Genomic DNA, 18,999 nt, shown 5'->3' with positions numbered 1-18,999 from the left:
AAAGTCACATTGGCCGCGCTGCTAGTCCCTACCTGTTCTAACACTGCGCTGCCCTGCCCCCGGAAGCAGCCAGCAGCAGGTCCAGCTCCTAGCCAGGGGGGCCATGGAGCTCTGTGCGCCACCCCGAGCACCAGTTCTGCACTCCCATTGGCCAATGGGAGTTGCAGGGGGGGTGCCTGTGGGCAAGAGCTGTCTCGAGCTGTTTGTGCGCCTCCGCCTAGGAGCCGGACCTGCTCCTGGCCGCTTCCAGGGCACAATGCGGTCCACGGTGCCAGGACAGGCAGGAAGCCTGCCTCAGCCCTCACACTGTGCTGCTGACCAGGAGCCACCCGAGGTAAGCCCACACCACAATCCTGTGCCACAATCCCATGCCTGAGCCCCCACCAACCCAGAGCCTCTTCCAGCACCCCAAACCCCACATCCCTGGCCCCATCCAAGAGCCTGCACCCCCAATCCAGAGCCCTGACCCCCATCTGCACCCCAATTCCCTTCCCCAGCCCTGAGCCCTCCCAAACCCCTCAGCTCCAACCCCACCCCAGAGCCCACACCCCCAGGCTATAGCGTTGGCCCCTCTCCTGCATTCCCTGCCCCAGCCCTGAGCCCCCAAACCCAGAGCCCCCCTGCACTCCAAACCCTTATCCCCAGCTTCACCCCTCTGTCCCGCACCCCAACCCTCTGCCCCAGCCCTGAGCCCCTCCCACACCTCAAACCCCTCATTCCCAGCTCCGTTGGGTCAAGGGCATCAACAATTTTCTTTAATTGGGTCGCCAGAAAAAAAGTTTGAAAGCCACTGTTCTAGCACTCATTTCCAGCTCTGCTTTGAAATACCTGGAAGCTGTGAATTGCAAGTAAAAGCATGCTCATGTGGCCACTGGATGTCACCATTCCTTCATACAAATAAAACCAGTTACAGTTTTTCAACTCCCAAACTCCTCTAGAAGATTATGGCTACTAGATGCTTTGAGTAGGGAAGCTACACTTCTCAAATGTTTGCTCTTTCTTAAAAGCAATGCAAAAGTTTTTATGCCTGGTAGCAGTATATATGGCCTGTGGCCATGTTTCTTGGGCCGTATCTCACCTTGGTACAATGGAGGAAGCCATGGCTTCTTATAACTTGATAGGATGTGGTGTGGGAAATACAAAAGTGAAACAAATCTGCAAAGAGGACGTGTTATATTTTTGGCTTGTTTCTAGGACAATGAACTTATGATTTGAACTGTATGTTTTTATGTAAGTCAGATTGGTCCAATTAGTAACACTTTTATTGTTGGGTTTGAATTTCCTGGAGTTCAAATGTCACACTCGGATAATGGGGACTTTTTTCTAATACTCACACTGTGTTGCTACAGGGAGGTGATGCACTCTTAAAGAAAGCCTAATCCAGCTGAAATGTTAAACCGAGACTCCTGCCTGTGCCTGGCTGCTCAGATTAAGTTAAACATCCTTCGGGAATTTCTGAATAGACCCTGACCTATATTACAGTGTTCCAACCCCCCTCTATCAATAGTATGTGTTAGTGTATATAATACCTTTGAAAAAACATCACACATCTTTAATACAATACAGAAAATGTACCATTTGGACACCCTAGCGGCTCTGTTTTCCTGCACAGCCAAACTTCCTTGTTCCAAAGTGCTTTATACTTTACAAACACTGGTAATAACTTCAGTTAGGAAAACAAATTCTATTCTTTGTTTTACATCTATTGCTAGAATTGCAAAAAGAAAAGGAGTACTTGTGGCACCTTAGAGACTAACAAATTTATTAGAGCATAAGCTTTCGTGAGCTACAGCTCACTTCGTCATTAGCCTTTTATTCTCTTAACTGATAGTTTTAGTTGTCCTCCTCTCCCAGCAGATGACATGGTAGAAGGTATGCTCACTTCATGAATTGTCTGAAAAGGGGAACTACAAATGGGTATGTTTAGTCTCCTCTCTGCAGTGTGCCATATCTGTCACCAGTGTGCACGCTATCAGCCAAGAAAGAAAGGGAAGATGTCCAATGTAGTTTTCTGAAGCTGTCTCTATCATGCTACTAGTGACTGGAAGAAATTCTTGCAGATAACTAGATAAATTTTTGACAGAATTGGAAGAGCACTGGAGCTTTCCGATCTGAACAATGAGGTATTCCTCAGGGGGAAGAGACCCTGTAGTTCATTTCCACTTTGTGCTGAATCTTTGTGTGTTCATCTTTGACAAGTGAACTCTAGCACTTCCATTATCTTGTTTTTATCTATAGTAAACACGTATGGGAAATGGTGGTTCCATGGTGGTGTCCCTACAGCCTAATTAACGACATTACCCCAGTTGCTGTAGTATTTAATAGAAATTGCTTCCCCCCTCCAGGGGAAAAAAAAAGTGAAGCTTATACAAAAATCCCCATGTTGCTTGGTGTTTTGGCAGGTGAGGGACAGGGAGGAGATGTTTGACCTTCATTCTGTACAAGAGTGATCCAGGAGGATTGAATCCCTACATCCCACAACTTGTTGGCTCATATTGGCAGTAGTGATGGCCAGCTCGGTGGTATTTCCAACACTAGTTTGTTTGTTTTTTTCCTGTATGGTGAAGGACAGATAGGCTTGAATGGAGGGTTTAGCTTGTGACCTCCCAGCATCAGGGAGAGTGAAAAGCTGCAGCATTTCATTTCCCTAGCTCTCTATGCACACATTTAAATAATGCAGCAGCTACACTGATGCCACAGTGCTGATTCTTACAGGCCTATTTCAGCTCTGATTTCTGAGACAAAGAAAATGAAAAAGTAAGCTGTTAAAATATTTTGGCTTTTGGATCTTTCTCTTTCCCACACTTCCATAATGGGGAGGCTTGTAGTGAGTGAGAGGTGTGTGTGTGTGTGTTTAAAAAAAAAAAAAAAAAAAAAAATTTTAATTGAGTGACATGATGATTTTGTCTGTATTGACAATTCTTGAGTATAGCAGACTGGTTCAGCAACAAGGCTATAGCTATTTTGCTTTGTTGGCTGAGCTGAATGTTTTGAACCAGTCTGGGGAGGGATTATTTGCCAAGTGGCGGAAAGCAGGGTCTTTAATGCCTGATGCAATTAGAGGTTCAGAGCCCAAATGCAAAAAAGCTAGATGTCCAAAGATGACATCTTAAAGAAATCAAAACAATAAAAAATAAAACCCTGATGAGATTGATGATTAAAGAGAAAATGGTCAGAACGCTAGTGACAAATACAGAAAGATATAAATGCTCATATATTTGCCTTAATTTAAGGGAGCTCTAGCTCTGGTATCTTGGTTTATTCTATCTTAACAGCTGTAAGGAAAAGTGCATTCACCCATGCTAACACCACCTCCTCCTCCTTATTCCCTCCACTTCTGTGATGCCAGCTGCTCTGGACCCTGCTGGATCTCTGACAGACCCCACAAACATGTTCTCTTATCTGATCTGCTTTCTCTCTTCTGCTTCCCCAGGCCAGTGTTGTTGAATGGTAGTGTGGAAGTGGGTCACATGAGGAATGTGTGATGAGTAATGAAGAGGGTTTCTGGTAATGGAAAGACGGGAACCATTCATGATCCTTGAGTAATTGCCCCCAACTGGCAAACCCTTTAAAATAGTCAGTTTCCTTATGCAATGCACTTGTCTCACAGTAAATTGTTTTGTTTAGAGAATGCAAGAGACAAACAAACCAGGTTACATCATCCAAGAAGAGAGCTTTTCAGTCATATCGCTTTCTAGCTCATAGCAAATCTCCTAAAGGAGAATTCAGAGAACTGGTGGATTTCTTTGGCCCTATTTTTATGTTTGTAAAGAGGGGATAATGAAAAGTACTACAACAGTATAGTAAGCGATGTATGAGATTCACATCATGGTATCTGCAAGGAGAGCTAATTCAGAATAGTTGACTCATCTTTAGCTGATGAAAAAATTACTTGTCTTGTGCACTTGGTTGTGGTAGGAGAGAATAGTAGGCTGTATAAGATTAAAAAATGCCATATACTTCAGGGCTGCTTTCACATCAGTAAATTAAGGGTCCAAAGCTCTGAATGTATAGATATAAACTGTGTGTTTTCCAGTTAGTCTAGATGTGTATGTGTGTGAATGTTTACATAGGAACAGTAGTATGTAAAATATTATTTATAGATTTTTGAATAAAGCTGATCACACTGCTTTTTTTGGGGGTGGGGGGAGGAACTCACAAAAATGGATCAAATGTATGGATAGACATGTTACTACACCTGTGAGAATTGAGGTTTGACCAATAGGCTAGGGCATCCTTCCTCATTCTCAAAACCAACACTACAGGAAGAGAGAAGAGCCAAAGGATGGGTACAAGTCATTTTGGCAGCAAAAAAAGGCCGCAAAAACAGATGGGGAGTTTTCTGGGACGAAGAAGGGGTGGGAAAAGAGAGAACAGGGTGTTAATATCAGAGAAAAGGAGAGAGAGCAACAGTAGAAGCAGGTCTGCAGGTGTGGATTTGTGACAGGAATCTAAGTAGTAAATAAAATAAAAACATGCAAATATTGATTTGAGGATCTAAAACTGTCCCTGGATTATGGTGATCTGAGCTTTGCACTCATGGGAATGGAATCCTTGCTATGAAATTACAGTCTGACATCTGTCAGAGCAGAAAATAAAAATCAGAATGAAAACAAAATAAATCACAAATGAAAGATTGTAAACTAGGTCTGTATCACAAAGTTGTTGGACTTTGTCTTGTGGCAGTGAATTCCACAGGTTAATTATATACAGCATGAAAAGTGTTTATTAATTTTAAACTTTTTCTTTACATTTTTCATTTTATTCTCATTTATTCTTGTATAGGCAGAGAGCATAAATGGGAGTGCCAGGTTTCCTTTCTTCTAAACTTTTCATTATTTTGTGTACCTCTCCCATCTCTTCCTTTTTGTTTTTGGGGACACTGAGCTCTTGAGTCTCAGAGTAAAAAATAATTGTAATCAGCCCTGATGATAATAGTGTACTTTGTGCTGTAGCTTACTGCTAGCATGATTTTTTTTTTCTCCAAGGTACAAGTGTCCTATATAACTGCACACACCCGCTCATTAAAAATAAATCATGTTACATATTGAGAAGGCTATATCTATACTGAGGCTATTGGAATTATTTACTTATGAGATTGAAATTTCTCCCTTGAGGTACAAGGCCTTCTTATCAAGAATGTATAAATTTGAATGTCACACTGAATTTTATATTTATATAGAAAATGTATGTCCTGATTACAAAAAGTCCTGTTGTTGCTACCTTTGGCTTAGCTTCACCTGTGGTAGCAATAGTGAGAGTGCTAATGTAGGTAGGCTTTCTGAGGCTATGACTGGTACTTAGCTTAAATTGAATCATTCTGAACATAACAGATATAAAAGACACACTACTGTTTTTAAAAAACAAAATTGGAACCTTTTCTATGCTGGCACTACCATCAGTGGAACTTAACCGGTGGTAGCAAAAGTATGACTTATTTCTGGGAGAGAAGACTGATGTAAACAAGGCCTTAATGATTTGCAGGGTGGCTCTTCTTTAGGTTAAGCAGTACCAGTAAATGCTCTCAAAATGCCCCTTAAAATACTTAAGTTTGCCGTCAAGTAATGATACTGACCCACTTCTGAGTTTGTGAAATGCTAAAATCCAGAAAGAAAAGGAGTACTTGTGGCACCTTAGAGACTAACAAATTTATTTGAGCATAAGCTTTCGTGAGCTACAGCTCACTTCATTGGATGCATTTCTAAAATCTAGAAAATCTCCACATTTTTCGTGTACACATGATGTGCGTATGTTATGTGTCATGTCAAAAATTCTCCATGTTTTCTTTATTCACTGGAGGTCACTGCTGTTTGCGTGCACAGAGTAGAGACAGCTTAAATAATTCAGTACTTGTAGCACCTTAGAGACTAACAAATTTATTAGAGCATAAGCTCACGAAAGCTTATGCTCTAATAAATTTGTTAGTCTCTAAGGTGCCACAAGTACTGCTTTTCTTTTTGCGAATACAGACTAACACGGCTGCTACTCTGAAACCTTAAATAATTCAGTGAGCTATGAGAGAAGCACAACAGGCTGTGCACTCTAATTGGCTAATTAAGTCACAGCATTTAAGACTAGGACAGTTGTGATTAAATGACTACTGCAAATGCATCCAGAGGTTTTCTTTCAAATTGGGAGGTATTAATTAAAAAGTATAGCCAAAGGACCCACTAGTGACAAGAGTCCCAGCTGAAGTCTGGGAGTACTGTGCTCAATTTCCATCCACGAGGCCTCTCTAAGTGTCATGGAAATCTGTCGTCTTTTTCTATAGTTATCTCTGTAGTTTTTGATACCAAACATAGAAAATCTTGACTCCTTTCTCTTCTGTCTGTTTTTATTTTTTTGAAAATTAACTATTAATTATGCTCAATTTGTATAGTTGGAAATGTATATCACGAAAGCTTATACTCTAATAAATTTGTTAGTCTCTAAGGTGCCTATCCCTAACCTCCAGCATATCTACCTCTCCCCCTAGTTTAGTGTCATCCACGAACTTGCTGAGGGTGCAATCCATCCCATCATCCAGATCATTAATGAAGACGTTGAACAAAACCAGCCCCAGGAACTACCCCTGGGGCACTCCGCTTGATACCGGCTGCCAACTAGACATTGAGCTGTTGATCACTAGGCATTGAGCCCCACGATCTAGCCAGCTTTCTATCCACCTTATAGTTCATTAATCCAATCCATACTTTTTTAATTTGCTGGCAAGAATACTGTGGGAAACTGTATCAAAATATTTGTTAAAGTAAAGATACATCTTGTCCCCTGCTTTCCCCATATCCACAGAGCCAGTTATCTCATCATAGAAGGCAGTCAGATTGATTAGGCATGATTTGCCCTTGGTGAATCCATGTTGACTGTTTCTGGCTAATTTCTAGTTAAGCTAAGCACTGTGTGAATGTGATGTCTCATTTTATTTAATTCCTCTTTTAACATGAATAATTTAAGGAGGGCAAGAGTTAAAATCAAGACCCTTTATGTGAGGTCACAGATTTTCATCCCTCTCCCACCTCAGTGTGAGGTTTGAAATTAGGTTACTGATCTCTCTGAAACTGACAAGCTCAAAATGTTAAACATCATGCTTGAAGCTTTGTTCTTGCTCTCTTGTATTATGCTAGGGTTTTTGTTGGGTTAAAAGAAAAATCTCTTTAGTCCTCAAAATACTTATAGCAGTGTTACCATTTCAACAGGATCAGATTAACCTTACTCAAATATGCTGGAATTAAAAAAAAAAGTTTTTATTGATAAGTAATTAAGTAGGGTGTGTCAGGGAATTTGAAGTTGGCAGTTCTTGTAAAAAGTGTGAGATTGTGAGATGGAAGATACAATTTCCCCCCAATGGAGACTTGAATGGGCAGAGTGGTCACTGATCTAGTCCGAGATCACGTCTTGTCGTATTGCTGAGCAGCATAACTATACTGACAAAAGTCTGTTGTGCAGACAGGGCCAAAGTTGGAAGAATCCACGTGTTAAAGATTTGTCTACATACAAAAGTTGTATTGATTTAGCTGTACGGAACAGTTAACCTTGTCCTACCTTGTCCTTTAGCCTTGTCCTACCACTTATAACATTTCTGCTGGCATAGGCACAGTATATACAAGCTAAAGGGTCCTTTTGCTAGTACAGTTTATACAAGTTGTCCAAGTGAAATAAGCTATATTGGTAAAAGCACTCTTTTGCTTTTATAACTGTGTCTACATTGGAACTTTTACTATAGTGGGTGGGTGAGATTCTGTGGCCTGCGTTATGCAGGAGGTCAGACTAGATGATCAGAATGGTCCCTTTCGACCTTAGTATCTATGTACCTGTTTGGCCTCACCTGCACTGGGAAAATGCCTCATGTTAGAAAACCTGTTAACTAATCTGTTTTAATTAGCATGATATTGAGTGTAATTTAGCAGTAATAGACAACTCATGTTTAACATTGCATTAGCTTAAAAAATGTAAGCATGTTTTCTAACATAATGCACTTTCAGAGCGTAGACATACGGTTTGTTAAACCTTAGAACCTTGCAAGCTAATGTATTTCTTAAGCTGACAGCTGCCTTGAATACTGTTCTTGCACTTCTCTGTTTTGAATCTTTTCCTAATTATTTCTTGTGTTCTCTTTTCCAGAAAGATGAGGTGTACCTGAACTTGGTGCTGGATTACGTTCCTGAAACAGTATACAGAGTTGCCAGACATTATAGCCGGGCCAAACAGACACTCCCTATGATCTATGTCAAGGTAGGTAATTATAATTATAAATTGAACTAGGAAGTTTGCTGTAACACAGTATTTCTAATTGTTGTTAGTTTCCCCTAACCTGAACTTTAAATTCTCCCACTAAACTGCAAGGTAGATTAAACAGTGAAGGGTTTATTTCAAGGCAGCAAAATCTATAAAAATGATTATAACAGGAAATTATTAAAAATTATTATAAGAGATGATAATAAGAGGAAATTGTTGGAGCCTAACTGCGTATATAAAAAATTTAAGGTAGCAAGTTTCAGCAACACTCCGTGCTGCTGTTTAGACTCCTACATTTTAAGAGAAATGATAGCCCAACAGCAATGTTTTGTCCCAGAGACAAATCAATGTATCTAAGCTGTTGTTGAAGTAGTATGTGTACAATTTAACTGTATGCCCTCCAGAGTTTGCCCAGTTATTTGGTTCTTATGCTATTAAACATTTTCAGGTGTTTGCAATTACAATAAGATCATATCCTACTTAAAGGTTCTTATAAGTTTAAAAGCTCATGGCTTTCCTACATACACACTCTGGGGAAACTGGTTTTATCTGAGCACCTTCTATCCTGTGAGAAGTGATGTGGTATCAAGGCCTTTGTAAATTCTCCTGCTGGGGAAATGACCATTTTGGGAGCTGTGGGCATTGTCATTTTTTCTAGACCTGGGGACTGTTTTTATACTCTTTTTCTGACACAACAGGCTTTTCTTTTCATCCTACTATTGATAAAGAATATTGTCTTGATGTCAGGAACACTTAGTATTTACCTCAAAGACATCTCAAAGGCAAGAAGAAAGTCAGATTACATCTATCTATAGATTTTTATTGATTGATTGAAAGGATATCTTAGCAAGGTAGGGTAGTGTCAGTTTTATTACCAAATAAGTCAAAGAAACAGTTAAGCCTCTTTGGAGTTGTCCACAATGTGAATTCTGGCAGTGGAGGTATATACTAAAATTATACACAAAGTATAACATACTTTACTCCACTTAGGAAGGAACAATCAGTTACACACATACAAAATGGGAAATGACTGCCTAAGAAGGAGTACAGCAGAGAGGGGGATCTGGGGTTCATAGTGTTTCACAAGCTAAATCTGAGTCAACAGTGTAACACTGTTGCGCAAAAAAAAAAAATCATAATTCTGGGATGTATTAGCCAGAGTATTGTAAACAAGACACGAGAAGTAATCCTTCTGCTCTACTCCGCACTGATTAGGCCTCAACTGGAGAATTGTGTCCAGTTATGGGTGTCACATTTCAGGAAAGATGTGGACAAATTGGAGAAAGTCGAGAAGAGCAATAAAAATTATTAAAGGTCTAGAAAACATAACCTATGAGGGAAGATTGAAAAAATGGATTTCTTTAGTCTGGAGAAGAGAAGACTGAGAGGGGACATAAGTTTTCAAGTACATAAAAGGTTGCTACAAGGAGGAGGCATAAAAATTGTTCTCCTTAACCTCTGAGGATAAGACAAGAAGCAATGGGCTTAAATTGCAGCAAGGGTGGTTTAGGTTGGATATTAGGGAAAAACTTTCTAACTCTCAAGGTAGTTAAGCACTGGAATAAATTGCCTAGGGAGATTGTGGAATCTCCATCATTGGAGATTTTTAAGAGCAGGTTGGACAAACACCTGTCAGGGATGGTCTAGATAAATTTAGTCCTGTCATGAGTTCAGGGGACTGGACTAGATGACTTCTTGAGGTCCCTTCCAGTCTTAGGATTCTATGATACAGCTTCTAACACTATATAATATGGAAGGCAAGAAAGTAGCAATGTAAAATGACGACGACAACAACAACAACAAAAAATACAAATTGCATCCAGTTGTATTCTGAGATAAAGTTTGTCATACTAAATTTTGTATATACCAGTTTTTGACTCATCAGGTAATAAAGAACTCTTAGACTTTTTGGAGACAACTTACATAATACTTGTATATTTATAAAGGGAAATTCAGACAACAAATTTGACTTGTTCGTAATTATTGCATTTTAAAGTTAACATCTCCTAATGGTGTATCTGGGGTGCTATAAAATAATAAAAACTAACTTGAACCTGGACTCTGGCTGGCAGGGGCCAGCAGACGGAACCCCAGTCCAGCAGTGGGCTGAGCCACTCAGCCTGCTGCTGGTCTGGGGTTCCGTCCACCGGCCCCTGCCAGCCGGAGTCCCGGCCACCAGCCCCGCTCAGCCCACTGCCGGCCCGGGGTTCCATTCATCTAGGCAAGCGGCGGACTGAGCGGGGCCAGCGGCGGGACCCTGGCTGGCAGCAGAGTGCCACTAAAAATCGGTTCCCATGCCGCCTTTGGCACGCGTGCCGCAGGTTGCTGACCCCGGACTAGAGTTTTGAGTAGGGGGAGAGTGGATACTTCGTTTAGTGTGCTTAGTTGTTCCCACTCCAAGTGAAGTCACTCCAAGCAGTGGTGACTGATCACCTTCTTCTACCCAGAGCTTTAAAAGTAAAACTCAGGGTGGTGGGGATGTCGGGACACAGCTCAACTGACTGGTGGAAAGACAGCATACAAGAAACACTGGAAGTGGGGTACAGCAGGGGTTAAAAGTAAAACCAGAGAGGGATGGTCTTTAAAATTTCCCTCTAGATGTATTGGACCAAATCTCAGAAGTGTGATTGGGACAGGCAGCTAGAGAGTAGAAGCAAAAGAGACCAATTTAGGGTGGTAATTGTATTTTACTTGGGGCTGGGTGTCCAATAAATTCATCGTTAAATTGAAAAACTCAGTCTCCCTTTCTCTCCTCCATATCTCCTAACCATCTGAGATATGTAGAGAGATCCCCACTACGGTTGAAAATGAACCTTCTGTCCTACGGAATGAGGAGAAATGGCTGCTCAGCTACTTCTGGCCCAGATTAATTGTATGTTACCAGTAAGAGTAAGAACTGATGTAATATTTAGAGGCTATGCAATTCAAACTGAACCTTGACAATGCCTTTACCTGCACCATTCTGTCTCCTTCCGTGTTACCCCCCCCCCCCCCGAAAAAACAATGATTAGATTTTTAGTTCACCTTCAAAATACCACAGTTCCACTCATGCAAACTTTAACCAACAAGAATATTTTGCTAACACTCTGTTAAGCTCTCCTGGTCTACTTTATTTTTCCATTACTTCTGATCACCAGGATTGCATACATATTTGCATGGAAAAACTTTGTCCCTTACAGCTGCATTTCTTGTTTGTGCCTTATTCAGGCAGAGTGGTCTCAGACTAGTGGATGTGATTCACTGCCACACGAGCAGTTGTGGCATCATTGAATGAAACTGTGGAGAGTAACAGAAGGTTGGTTAAAGAAGTGCAAATTTTGGTTTGTAAACAACATGATACCTTGGTGATCAGCTCCGAGTAGTAAAATAAAGGACACATACAGGACTGTTTAACAGGGTTATGGTAAAATATTTCTGCAGACTGTGTGTGTGCAATCCTCAGTATTTATAACACACCATTAGGGTGTGCTTACCCAATGCATGGAGAGCATTGAGGAACATTCTCTGCATTAAATGATGGGTTTTCCCATCCTTGTTTTTTTGCAATGGCCCAGTGTTGTTTGTCACGAGTATGTTTCCAAGCTGAACCATTTTGGCACTTCCTCACATAGTACATCCTACTGTCACAATTGCTCCAATGCATTCTGGGACTCCCGAAGCACCTGTTCTCCTTCAAGTGGCTCCTGCATATGCCCACTCGTGATGCAACAGCCATGCGCAGCTCAAATGTTAGGACCTTGCTAATGGTGTCCATTTGAGTGCTCATGCACTCCTCTTGCCATACTTTCCAAAAGGGGTGCGGTGTGTTAGCTCTCTTAGTTCTATCCAACTCTGTGCAACTGCGATAAAGTAGGAACCTACCCAGACCTCATGTTTGGATCTTTCTCTTAGATACTGCACAGTTAGTTATGAAATGCTAGTTTTAAATACAGTTACTGGTTTTAGTTTAATTAGCATTTTTTGTGTTAGATAGCATAGCATTCAGAAGCTTTAGGTCTGTACTAAGACCTGATGGCAGATCCGAAAATAAAAACAAATAAAGCTTTAAACAACATGGATTCTGCTCTTCAGTCTTTCTAGCATTGGATGCTCATACACTGTCTTGCCTGCCTTAGTGAAGGACCTTCACCCTCCAGGTGCTCCATCTGCGACATCTTTACCCTGAGAGTAAAGAAGAAGAGACAGAATGGACAACAAGTAATTGCCTTCGAGGAAGTGATTGCAGCTCTGCCTGCCAGATTGGGTAATAATGGTCGGTTCCAAGAAATGATATACACTAGTCTTGGCACTGGACACATCGAAGGATGAGTTGATGACATAAACCTTACATATCAGAAATCTACGGAGAGAACCGTCAGTAAGATGGCCATTCGTCACAACCTCTGTGAGGAGAGCCAATCCATCCAATCCAGCTCCTTGGATCCTACTACATTGGAGTCAAGTAGAGGACCATTGTGTAAAGACTCTGGAAGTAGAACTAAGAAACACGCAGCTGTGACACCAGATCCAGCTGTCATTCTGGTTGCCAGAGATTTTGATCCAGTAGGAAGATCGAAGGATCCAAAGATTCACTTATCAAGACAAAAAGAGGCAGCACAAGTTAGTATCAGATCCGAGTATCTGTTCTGATTCCCTCACCCAACTTTCTCTGATGGTACTGGCACAAATCCATCATTCTGCTCCAATGCTGCCGCCTCAATCAAATTTAGAGAGAGAAGAACTACAAAAGAGAAGGAACTCCTCTCTCTAGATTTGACTGAACTAGGGAACAGAAGGATAAAAGAACAACAAATGTCTTCTCCTCTTCCATTACCCTAAAACAGCATTGGGTTCCCCAGTAGGTTTCTTTCCTATACTGCATCCACTGCTATTTCCTCTTGGCTCCTGATTGTGTCTGAGTGGCAGGTCCTGTCTTTGTTCTGTCCACCATTAAAGAGAAAATGATTGGGCTCTCAACCTTTCTCAGAGAACCCCTTTAGTGGGATCATATTATGAATTGGACTCAAATATGGACTACTGGCCTGATTAGAGAATGCTCCCAAGGCACAGAGATGGTCTGACTGGTCAAAGTCCATCTTACTAACCAGATCTGCAGCACTAAGGGTATAGTGGACACCTTCAGTCACCAGCACCATTGGAACCAGGCCCTACAGAACTAAAGATACAGGATCTATTGATATCACATAGGAAAGGAGATCAGTCTCCTGCTCTTATGCATGATTCTTTGTCTGATGTAGAGGAACAGATCACCCTTCAGGAGTTTAAAGAATTATATCCTGAAACTGACAATCGGATATCTCCTGAAGAGAACCTTGGTGTCTACGCTGTCGCATCTCCATTGAAGGAGAAAGCAGCCTTTCAGGTATTAGCTTAGTTTATATCATTTACCCAGGAGGGAATTTCTTTCTTTCATACTCTCCCGGTGCCAGATTCCTTAGTAGTGGAAGCAGCTGTTTAAAGATCTAAGAGTGATTCAGTTTACTTTACTCGCTTGGATAAACTCAAAATGATGATGAATGAACTGGGAAGAACAGTTTTCTCTTCCATGTAGAGCATAAGGGTTGTGAACTACCAAGTATTTATGGCCAATACTCTTTGGAAGAAAATGTCAGCCTTTACTAAAAGGCTATGCCAGATGAACAAAAGAAACTTTCTAATGCTTTTGTTACAGAGAACCAGCAAGTAGTAGTAAAGCATGCATTGCAGCCATCTTTTGATTCTTCAGATTAGACAGCTAAAACTGTAGTATCTGCAATTCCTCTTCGATGATATGTCTCGTTCAAATTTTCTAGACTACCCTGAGAAACTAAACTGATATAGAAGATTTTCCCTTTGAAAGAGAAGGTCTATTTAGTACCAAGACTAATGACTTCCTGGAGAAGATGAAGAAACAAATTATGCAGGAAGACCTTTGGACGTTGATCAGCAAGCCCAGAGAAGACCAGGACTACCATATTTAGGTACCAAAGATAGCTTCCTTCATGGCCATCTTCCTTTTTTTTTTTTTTTTCCAGTACAGAGGAGATAATATTACCAACAGCAATATCCTCCTCAACAGTCTTTCCAGCAAAGGAGAAGAAACTTCAAAACAAGGGCAAAAGGTAAGCAAACATCTTTGGCAGCTATGATGTTGAACCTTAGCCCACAAGTTTGAGGCATTTCATAAGGACTGCAATCCAATTTTGACCAATGCTTACTTTTCCCTCTTCAGAGAGCTACTTTATCAGTATTTCTACTGTTGGACTTCTATAACTATGTACAGGTGAATTTTAGAACTCATCTGCACTGGGTATTCAATTCTATTTGAATACCTCACCTCTTCCAACTCACCCTCCCTGTTTCAGTTCAGGAGCCTCTCTCACAAGAACCTGTTAAAAAAACGAGGTTCTGGCTCTATTCAAAATGGGAGCTGTAGAAGAGGTACCAGGGAGATTCAAGGTGCACAGGATTTTATGCAAGGTATTTCATAATCCCCAAGAAAGATGGAGGCCTTTGACTGATTCTAGACCTTAGGAAACTCAATACATCTCTCAAGAAGTTCCATTTCCATATTTTAACCCTAGTTCTATCATACCCTTCCTTTTTCCAAAAGATTGGTTTTCAGCCATTGATTTGAAAGATGCCTACTTTCACATTGCTGGAAGTCATGTATATCAGAAGTACTTTTGATTCACAGTGGAGAGAGAACTACTTTCAGTACAAGGGCCTTCCATTTGAACTTTCTCCTGTCTCATGGCATTTGTTAAATGTCTATTGGCAGTGGCAGCTCACCGAAGAAAAGAGGAATTTGTGTTCCTGTATCTCGATGATTGGTTAATAAGGCCCATCAAACGATCATCTAATCATTGCCATCCTTTGCATGTGTACTCTCTTCAGAAGTCTATTTCATGATAAACCAGAAAAAAACCCACTGTTACAGCCGTCTCAGAGAATCCCTTTCATAAAGGAGTATGTAGAGGCCACTCGAAGGAAAAATGAAAGTTACTTGTAACCAAAATTCTTTAAAGTGGGACTCTGCATAGTGACACCCCCAACTCACCTTCCCCTCTTCCTTGGGAGTCTTAATTAAAACCTGGACCAGAGGAGGTGGTGGGAAGGAATTGAGGTGGCCAGAGCTCCAAAAGGCTCCACACTCCAGAAGACATTGCTATCTAGCTTCCACCATCTGAGCTGTACGTGGCTAGTGCATCTCATGAATATGTAGCCTATGTCTTGAAGAACGTCAGTTACAAGTAACCAACATTCATTTTCATAGTGCTTGGTGCCATTGGTGGGAGCAAGGACTTTGGGACAGTTTCAAAATAGCTAGATTTTACTCGTTCCTCTAGATTTGATCTAAAGGCCATCCTAGGCAATGCAGGCTGCTAGGACAACCAACACTAGAACGTTGCTTGGTGTGAGTGTTGTGTGTGGATGCATGAAGTTGTACCAGTGTAGCAAGCTCAAGGGTTCCATTCAAGAATTTGTCACAATGCCTCTTCACCTAATATAGACAAGACTTGAGAAATCTGACATGAAGTACTTTTATTTGCTGTGCGTTTTTTCTTTTTGTCAGCCATCATTCCTTGTAGGATGCTTGTGAATGCTGGACTGCTGTCACTGAATATTCTTTATGAATAAAACATTTTGTTTTTGAAAGGTCAAGGAATACTTCTGTAACAAATTACACTGACTTGAACAAAGAAGTGCTGAGGTTGTGTGGAAGGGAAGAAAAGTGAAGTCCAACTTTTAGGCCTTATCTGTCTTGCCAACATTGCTTTAAATTTTGTCTAGCTAGTTTTTTTTTTCCCCCATTGGTGAGCTGTAGAATTCACTCTTGTTTACTATGTAGGGTTTTTAGCATGCTAGTCTCTCTCCCACTTTCCTTCCTCCTCTTCCCCCCGCCCCCCTCCACCACACACACTTTGTCATTAGGAAGTCGTACATTATACATTGTCTGTTTGTGTTCCAGTTGTACATGTATCAGCTGTTCCGGAGTTTAGCCTATATCCATTCCTTTGGAATCTGCCATCGGGATATAAAACCACAGAACCTCTTGCTGGACCCTGATACAGCTGTCCTAAAACTCTGTGACTTTGGAAGGTAAGTCTATCTCTTTGGCCTGGTCTACAGTACACTTAACACTTATACTGGCATAGCTAAATTACTTAGGGATGTGATTTTTTGTTATAATTCTGCCAGTATAAGCCCTGATGTAGACACACTTATGTCTGTATAAAAGTGCCAGTATATCGTATGTCTCTTTGGGTTCTACAGAAGCACTTTTATGCTAATATAAACTGTCTCTACACTAGAAGGGCTTGCCAGTGTAGCTATGCCAGCAGTGTTTTTCTAGTGCAGTCAAGCTCTTTGTATTCCAAAGCCTGGTTAAAACTAATTTATCTGAAGAGAACCATGACTTAATTCGTCACAGAGACTTCTTATATTATGTAGAACAGTATCTAGATAGGGTTCCCTTCTAGCTGGGAAAGGGTGAGCACAGAGGCTTTCTTCGCGAACGTGTGTGTGTGTGTGTGTGTGTGTGTGTGTGTGTGTGTGTAATTAACCCAGAGAGAGAGAGGGATTGCATGAATGCAAGAGGATTCAGAAGAAGGGGAATTAAAAAATCAAAACAAGAAATTGTATAGGTATGTTTAAGAAAATATACAGATGTGTAGAGAAAATATAGTGGCTAAGAAAGAACAGCTATCCGAGTTTAAGTATTGAGTGATGGGTGTGATATAATAACCTCAATAGAAAAATATAATGCTAATCCAGTACTACTTGAATATGTATGTTTGTTTATACCAATTAGTATAGTGTTTCAAATACCAAAGGACTTAGTCAGCCAGAGATAATAGACTTTTAACTAAGGGTCTTAGATACTGGGATTTACAAATCTTTTGTCTAAAGCAGTGGTTCCCAAACTGGGGTTCGAGAACCCCTGGGGGTTCATAGAAAGTTACTGGGCGTTCGCCAGAAAAATTTCACTAATGGCGGCCAGAGGACCCTTGGCATAGGAGGAAGCAGGTGGGCTCTGGTTGCAGGGCAGACAGACTGAGCCCCAGGGAGAGCGGGACCGGGCAGTTGGGGCTGGCAGCCGAAGCCCTGCCCCGTGAGCAGGGGAGCTGGCAGCACGAACTCCAACACTCTGGGACTCAGGCTGCCAGCCCCATGCAGGGAGAGCAGGTCTGGGCAGTTTGGGCTGGCAGCCCGAGCCCTGCCCCCGTCAGCGGGGGAGCCGGCCGCCCGAACCCCAGCGCTCTGTGTGGGGCTGGCAGCCCGAGCCCCAGGGAGAGTGGGGCTGGCAGCCCGAGCCCTGCCCCAGTCAGCAGGGGAGCTGGCTGCCAGAATCCTAGCACTCTGCACGGGGCTGGCAGCCTGAGCCCCAGGGAGAGCGGGGCCGGGCAGTTTGGGCTGGCAACCCGAACCCTGCTCCTGTCAGCGGGGGAGCTGGCCACCCCAACCCCAGTACTCCATGTGGGGTTGGCAGCCCAAGCCCCAGGGAGAGTAGGGCCGGGCAGTTGGGGCTAGCAGCCCGAGCCCCGCGGTCAGTGGGACCTGCAGCCCGAGTTCAGTTGACCGGAGCAGTCAATGGGGGTCCAGCAGCAGGAGCCCCACGGAGTGTGGAGGAAATTTAAACTTAAATCCCTGGAAATATTCATTTTTAGGAGGGGGTTCATGAGATTTCACAATTTAGTGAAAGGGGTTTGCGGGCAGTTAAAAGTTTTGAGAATCACTGATCTAAAGTCACATTCTTTTTCTGGTATCCATAGAGCAGAATTGTCACTAGATGCTTAAAGCTGTAAATCTCTTTACATGGGCAAGATCACTGGTAGAAGTCAGGAATCCACTTCCTTTCTCTGTGAGTCCCTTACCCAAAATGCCCTTTAACTGTAGTAGACTTAAGTAACTTGAGAGTGTGTGTGTAAGAGATGTCACCAGAGCAGTTGTTGCTAAACTGGCTTGACCATTGTAAATTGGAACTTTGGTGTTTGAAGTGCTATAGATTCATGCATGGTGGTTCTTCAGGAATCTTCTCCTGAGATTGTAATAGGAGACTGTTAAAATAAGAATGACAGACTGTAAAACTTAGTTTAATTTTGCCTGTAAAAAAGCACTATTTAGCTACATAGGATGCTCCATGGAAAAAATTGGAGTTTCCGATCAGGTTAAATGAGAGAGACTAAATATTCTGGGTTTTTTTGGGGGGTTTTCAGTGTAACTGAGCATTTGATTTGAATTGTTTCTACAGCATATGGACAGCATCAGATTACCAACTCTTTAAGCTGCATTGCTTTTTTGAATGATGATGATCCAACCCAAAATGCATGTTCAAGTATAACTCACGTGTTTGAGACACAAAAATCTTTTTAAAAGATTACAATACATGAAGCTAACACTAAAGGAGAAGGAATCAGTGACCTCAAGGCAAAACAAAGAGAAAGCTACTTTTAGAATTTGACAGATACTAAATATCTTGTCTGCCACCCTCCAGAAAAAGCCCCACATCAATTAATCCATATTGTTGTCATTTAAAAGCAAAGTAATCAGGAGCATTCAATAGAAGCTCTTTGTTAGATTGGGCTAAATTCTGAAACCTGGAGTGACTCTTCTCTTAAGAATGTACGTTGGGGTTTCATACTGTCCAGAAGACTGCAGAAGGAGAATTAAAGATAGGGAAAACTAGGGGATGAGTTGGGAAGGAAGAAGATAAATCCCTAGATTTGCATCTAGGACGAGAGTGGTCAAATATCCAGTGAAACACAAAATGTATAAGGTTTCAGT

The 18,999-nt window shown here is 41.6% G+C and overlaps 1 protein-coding gene across 6 annotated transcripts in view; it reads left to right on the top strand.

The window, feature by feature from the left end:
* GSK3B (glycogen synthase kinase 3 beta) overlaps positions 1 to 18,999 on the top strand; it is a 184,074-nt gene that overhangs the window by 57,474 nt on the left and 107,601 nt on the right. For all 6 annotated transcript variants that reach the window (XM_043512569.1, XM_043512573.1, XM_043512581.1 and 3 more), the window contains exons 3-4: positions 8,119 to 8,229; positions 16,184 to 16,314. In XM_043512569.1, coding sequence (XP_043368504.1) covers positions 8,119 to 8,229; positions 16,184 to 16,314 — 242 coding nt within the window. The remainder of the gene's footprint in view (positions 1 to 8,118; positions 8,230 to 16,183; positions 16,315 to 18,999) is intronic.

Source organism: Dermochelys coriacea, chromosome 1 (genome assembly GCF_009764565.3).
Source record: "Dermochelys coriacea isolate rDerCor1 chromosome 1, rDerCor1.pri.v4, whole genome shotgun sequence".
Lineage (NCBI taxonomy): Eukaryota > Metazoa > Chordata > Testudines > Dermochelyidae > Dermochelys > Dermochelys coriacea.
This window is presented reverse-complemented; position numbering and strand designations above follow the sequence as displayed.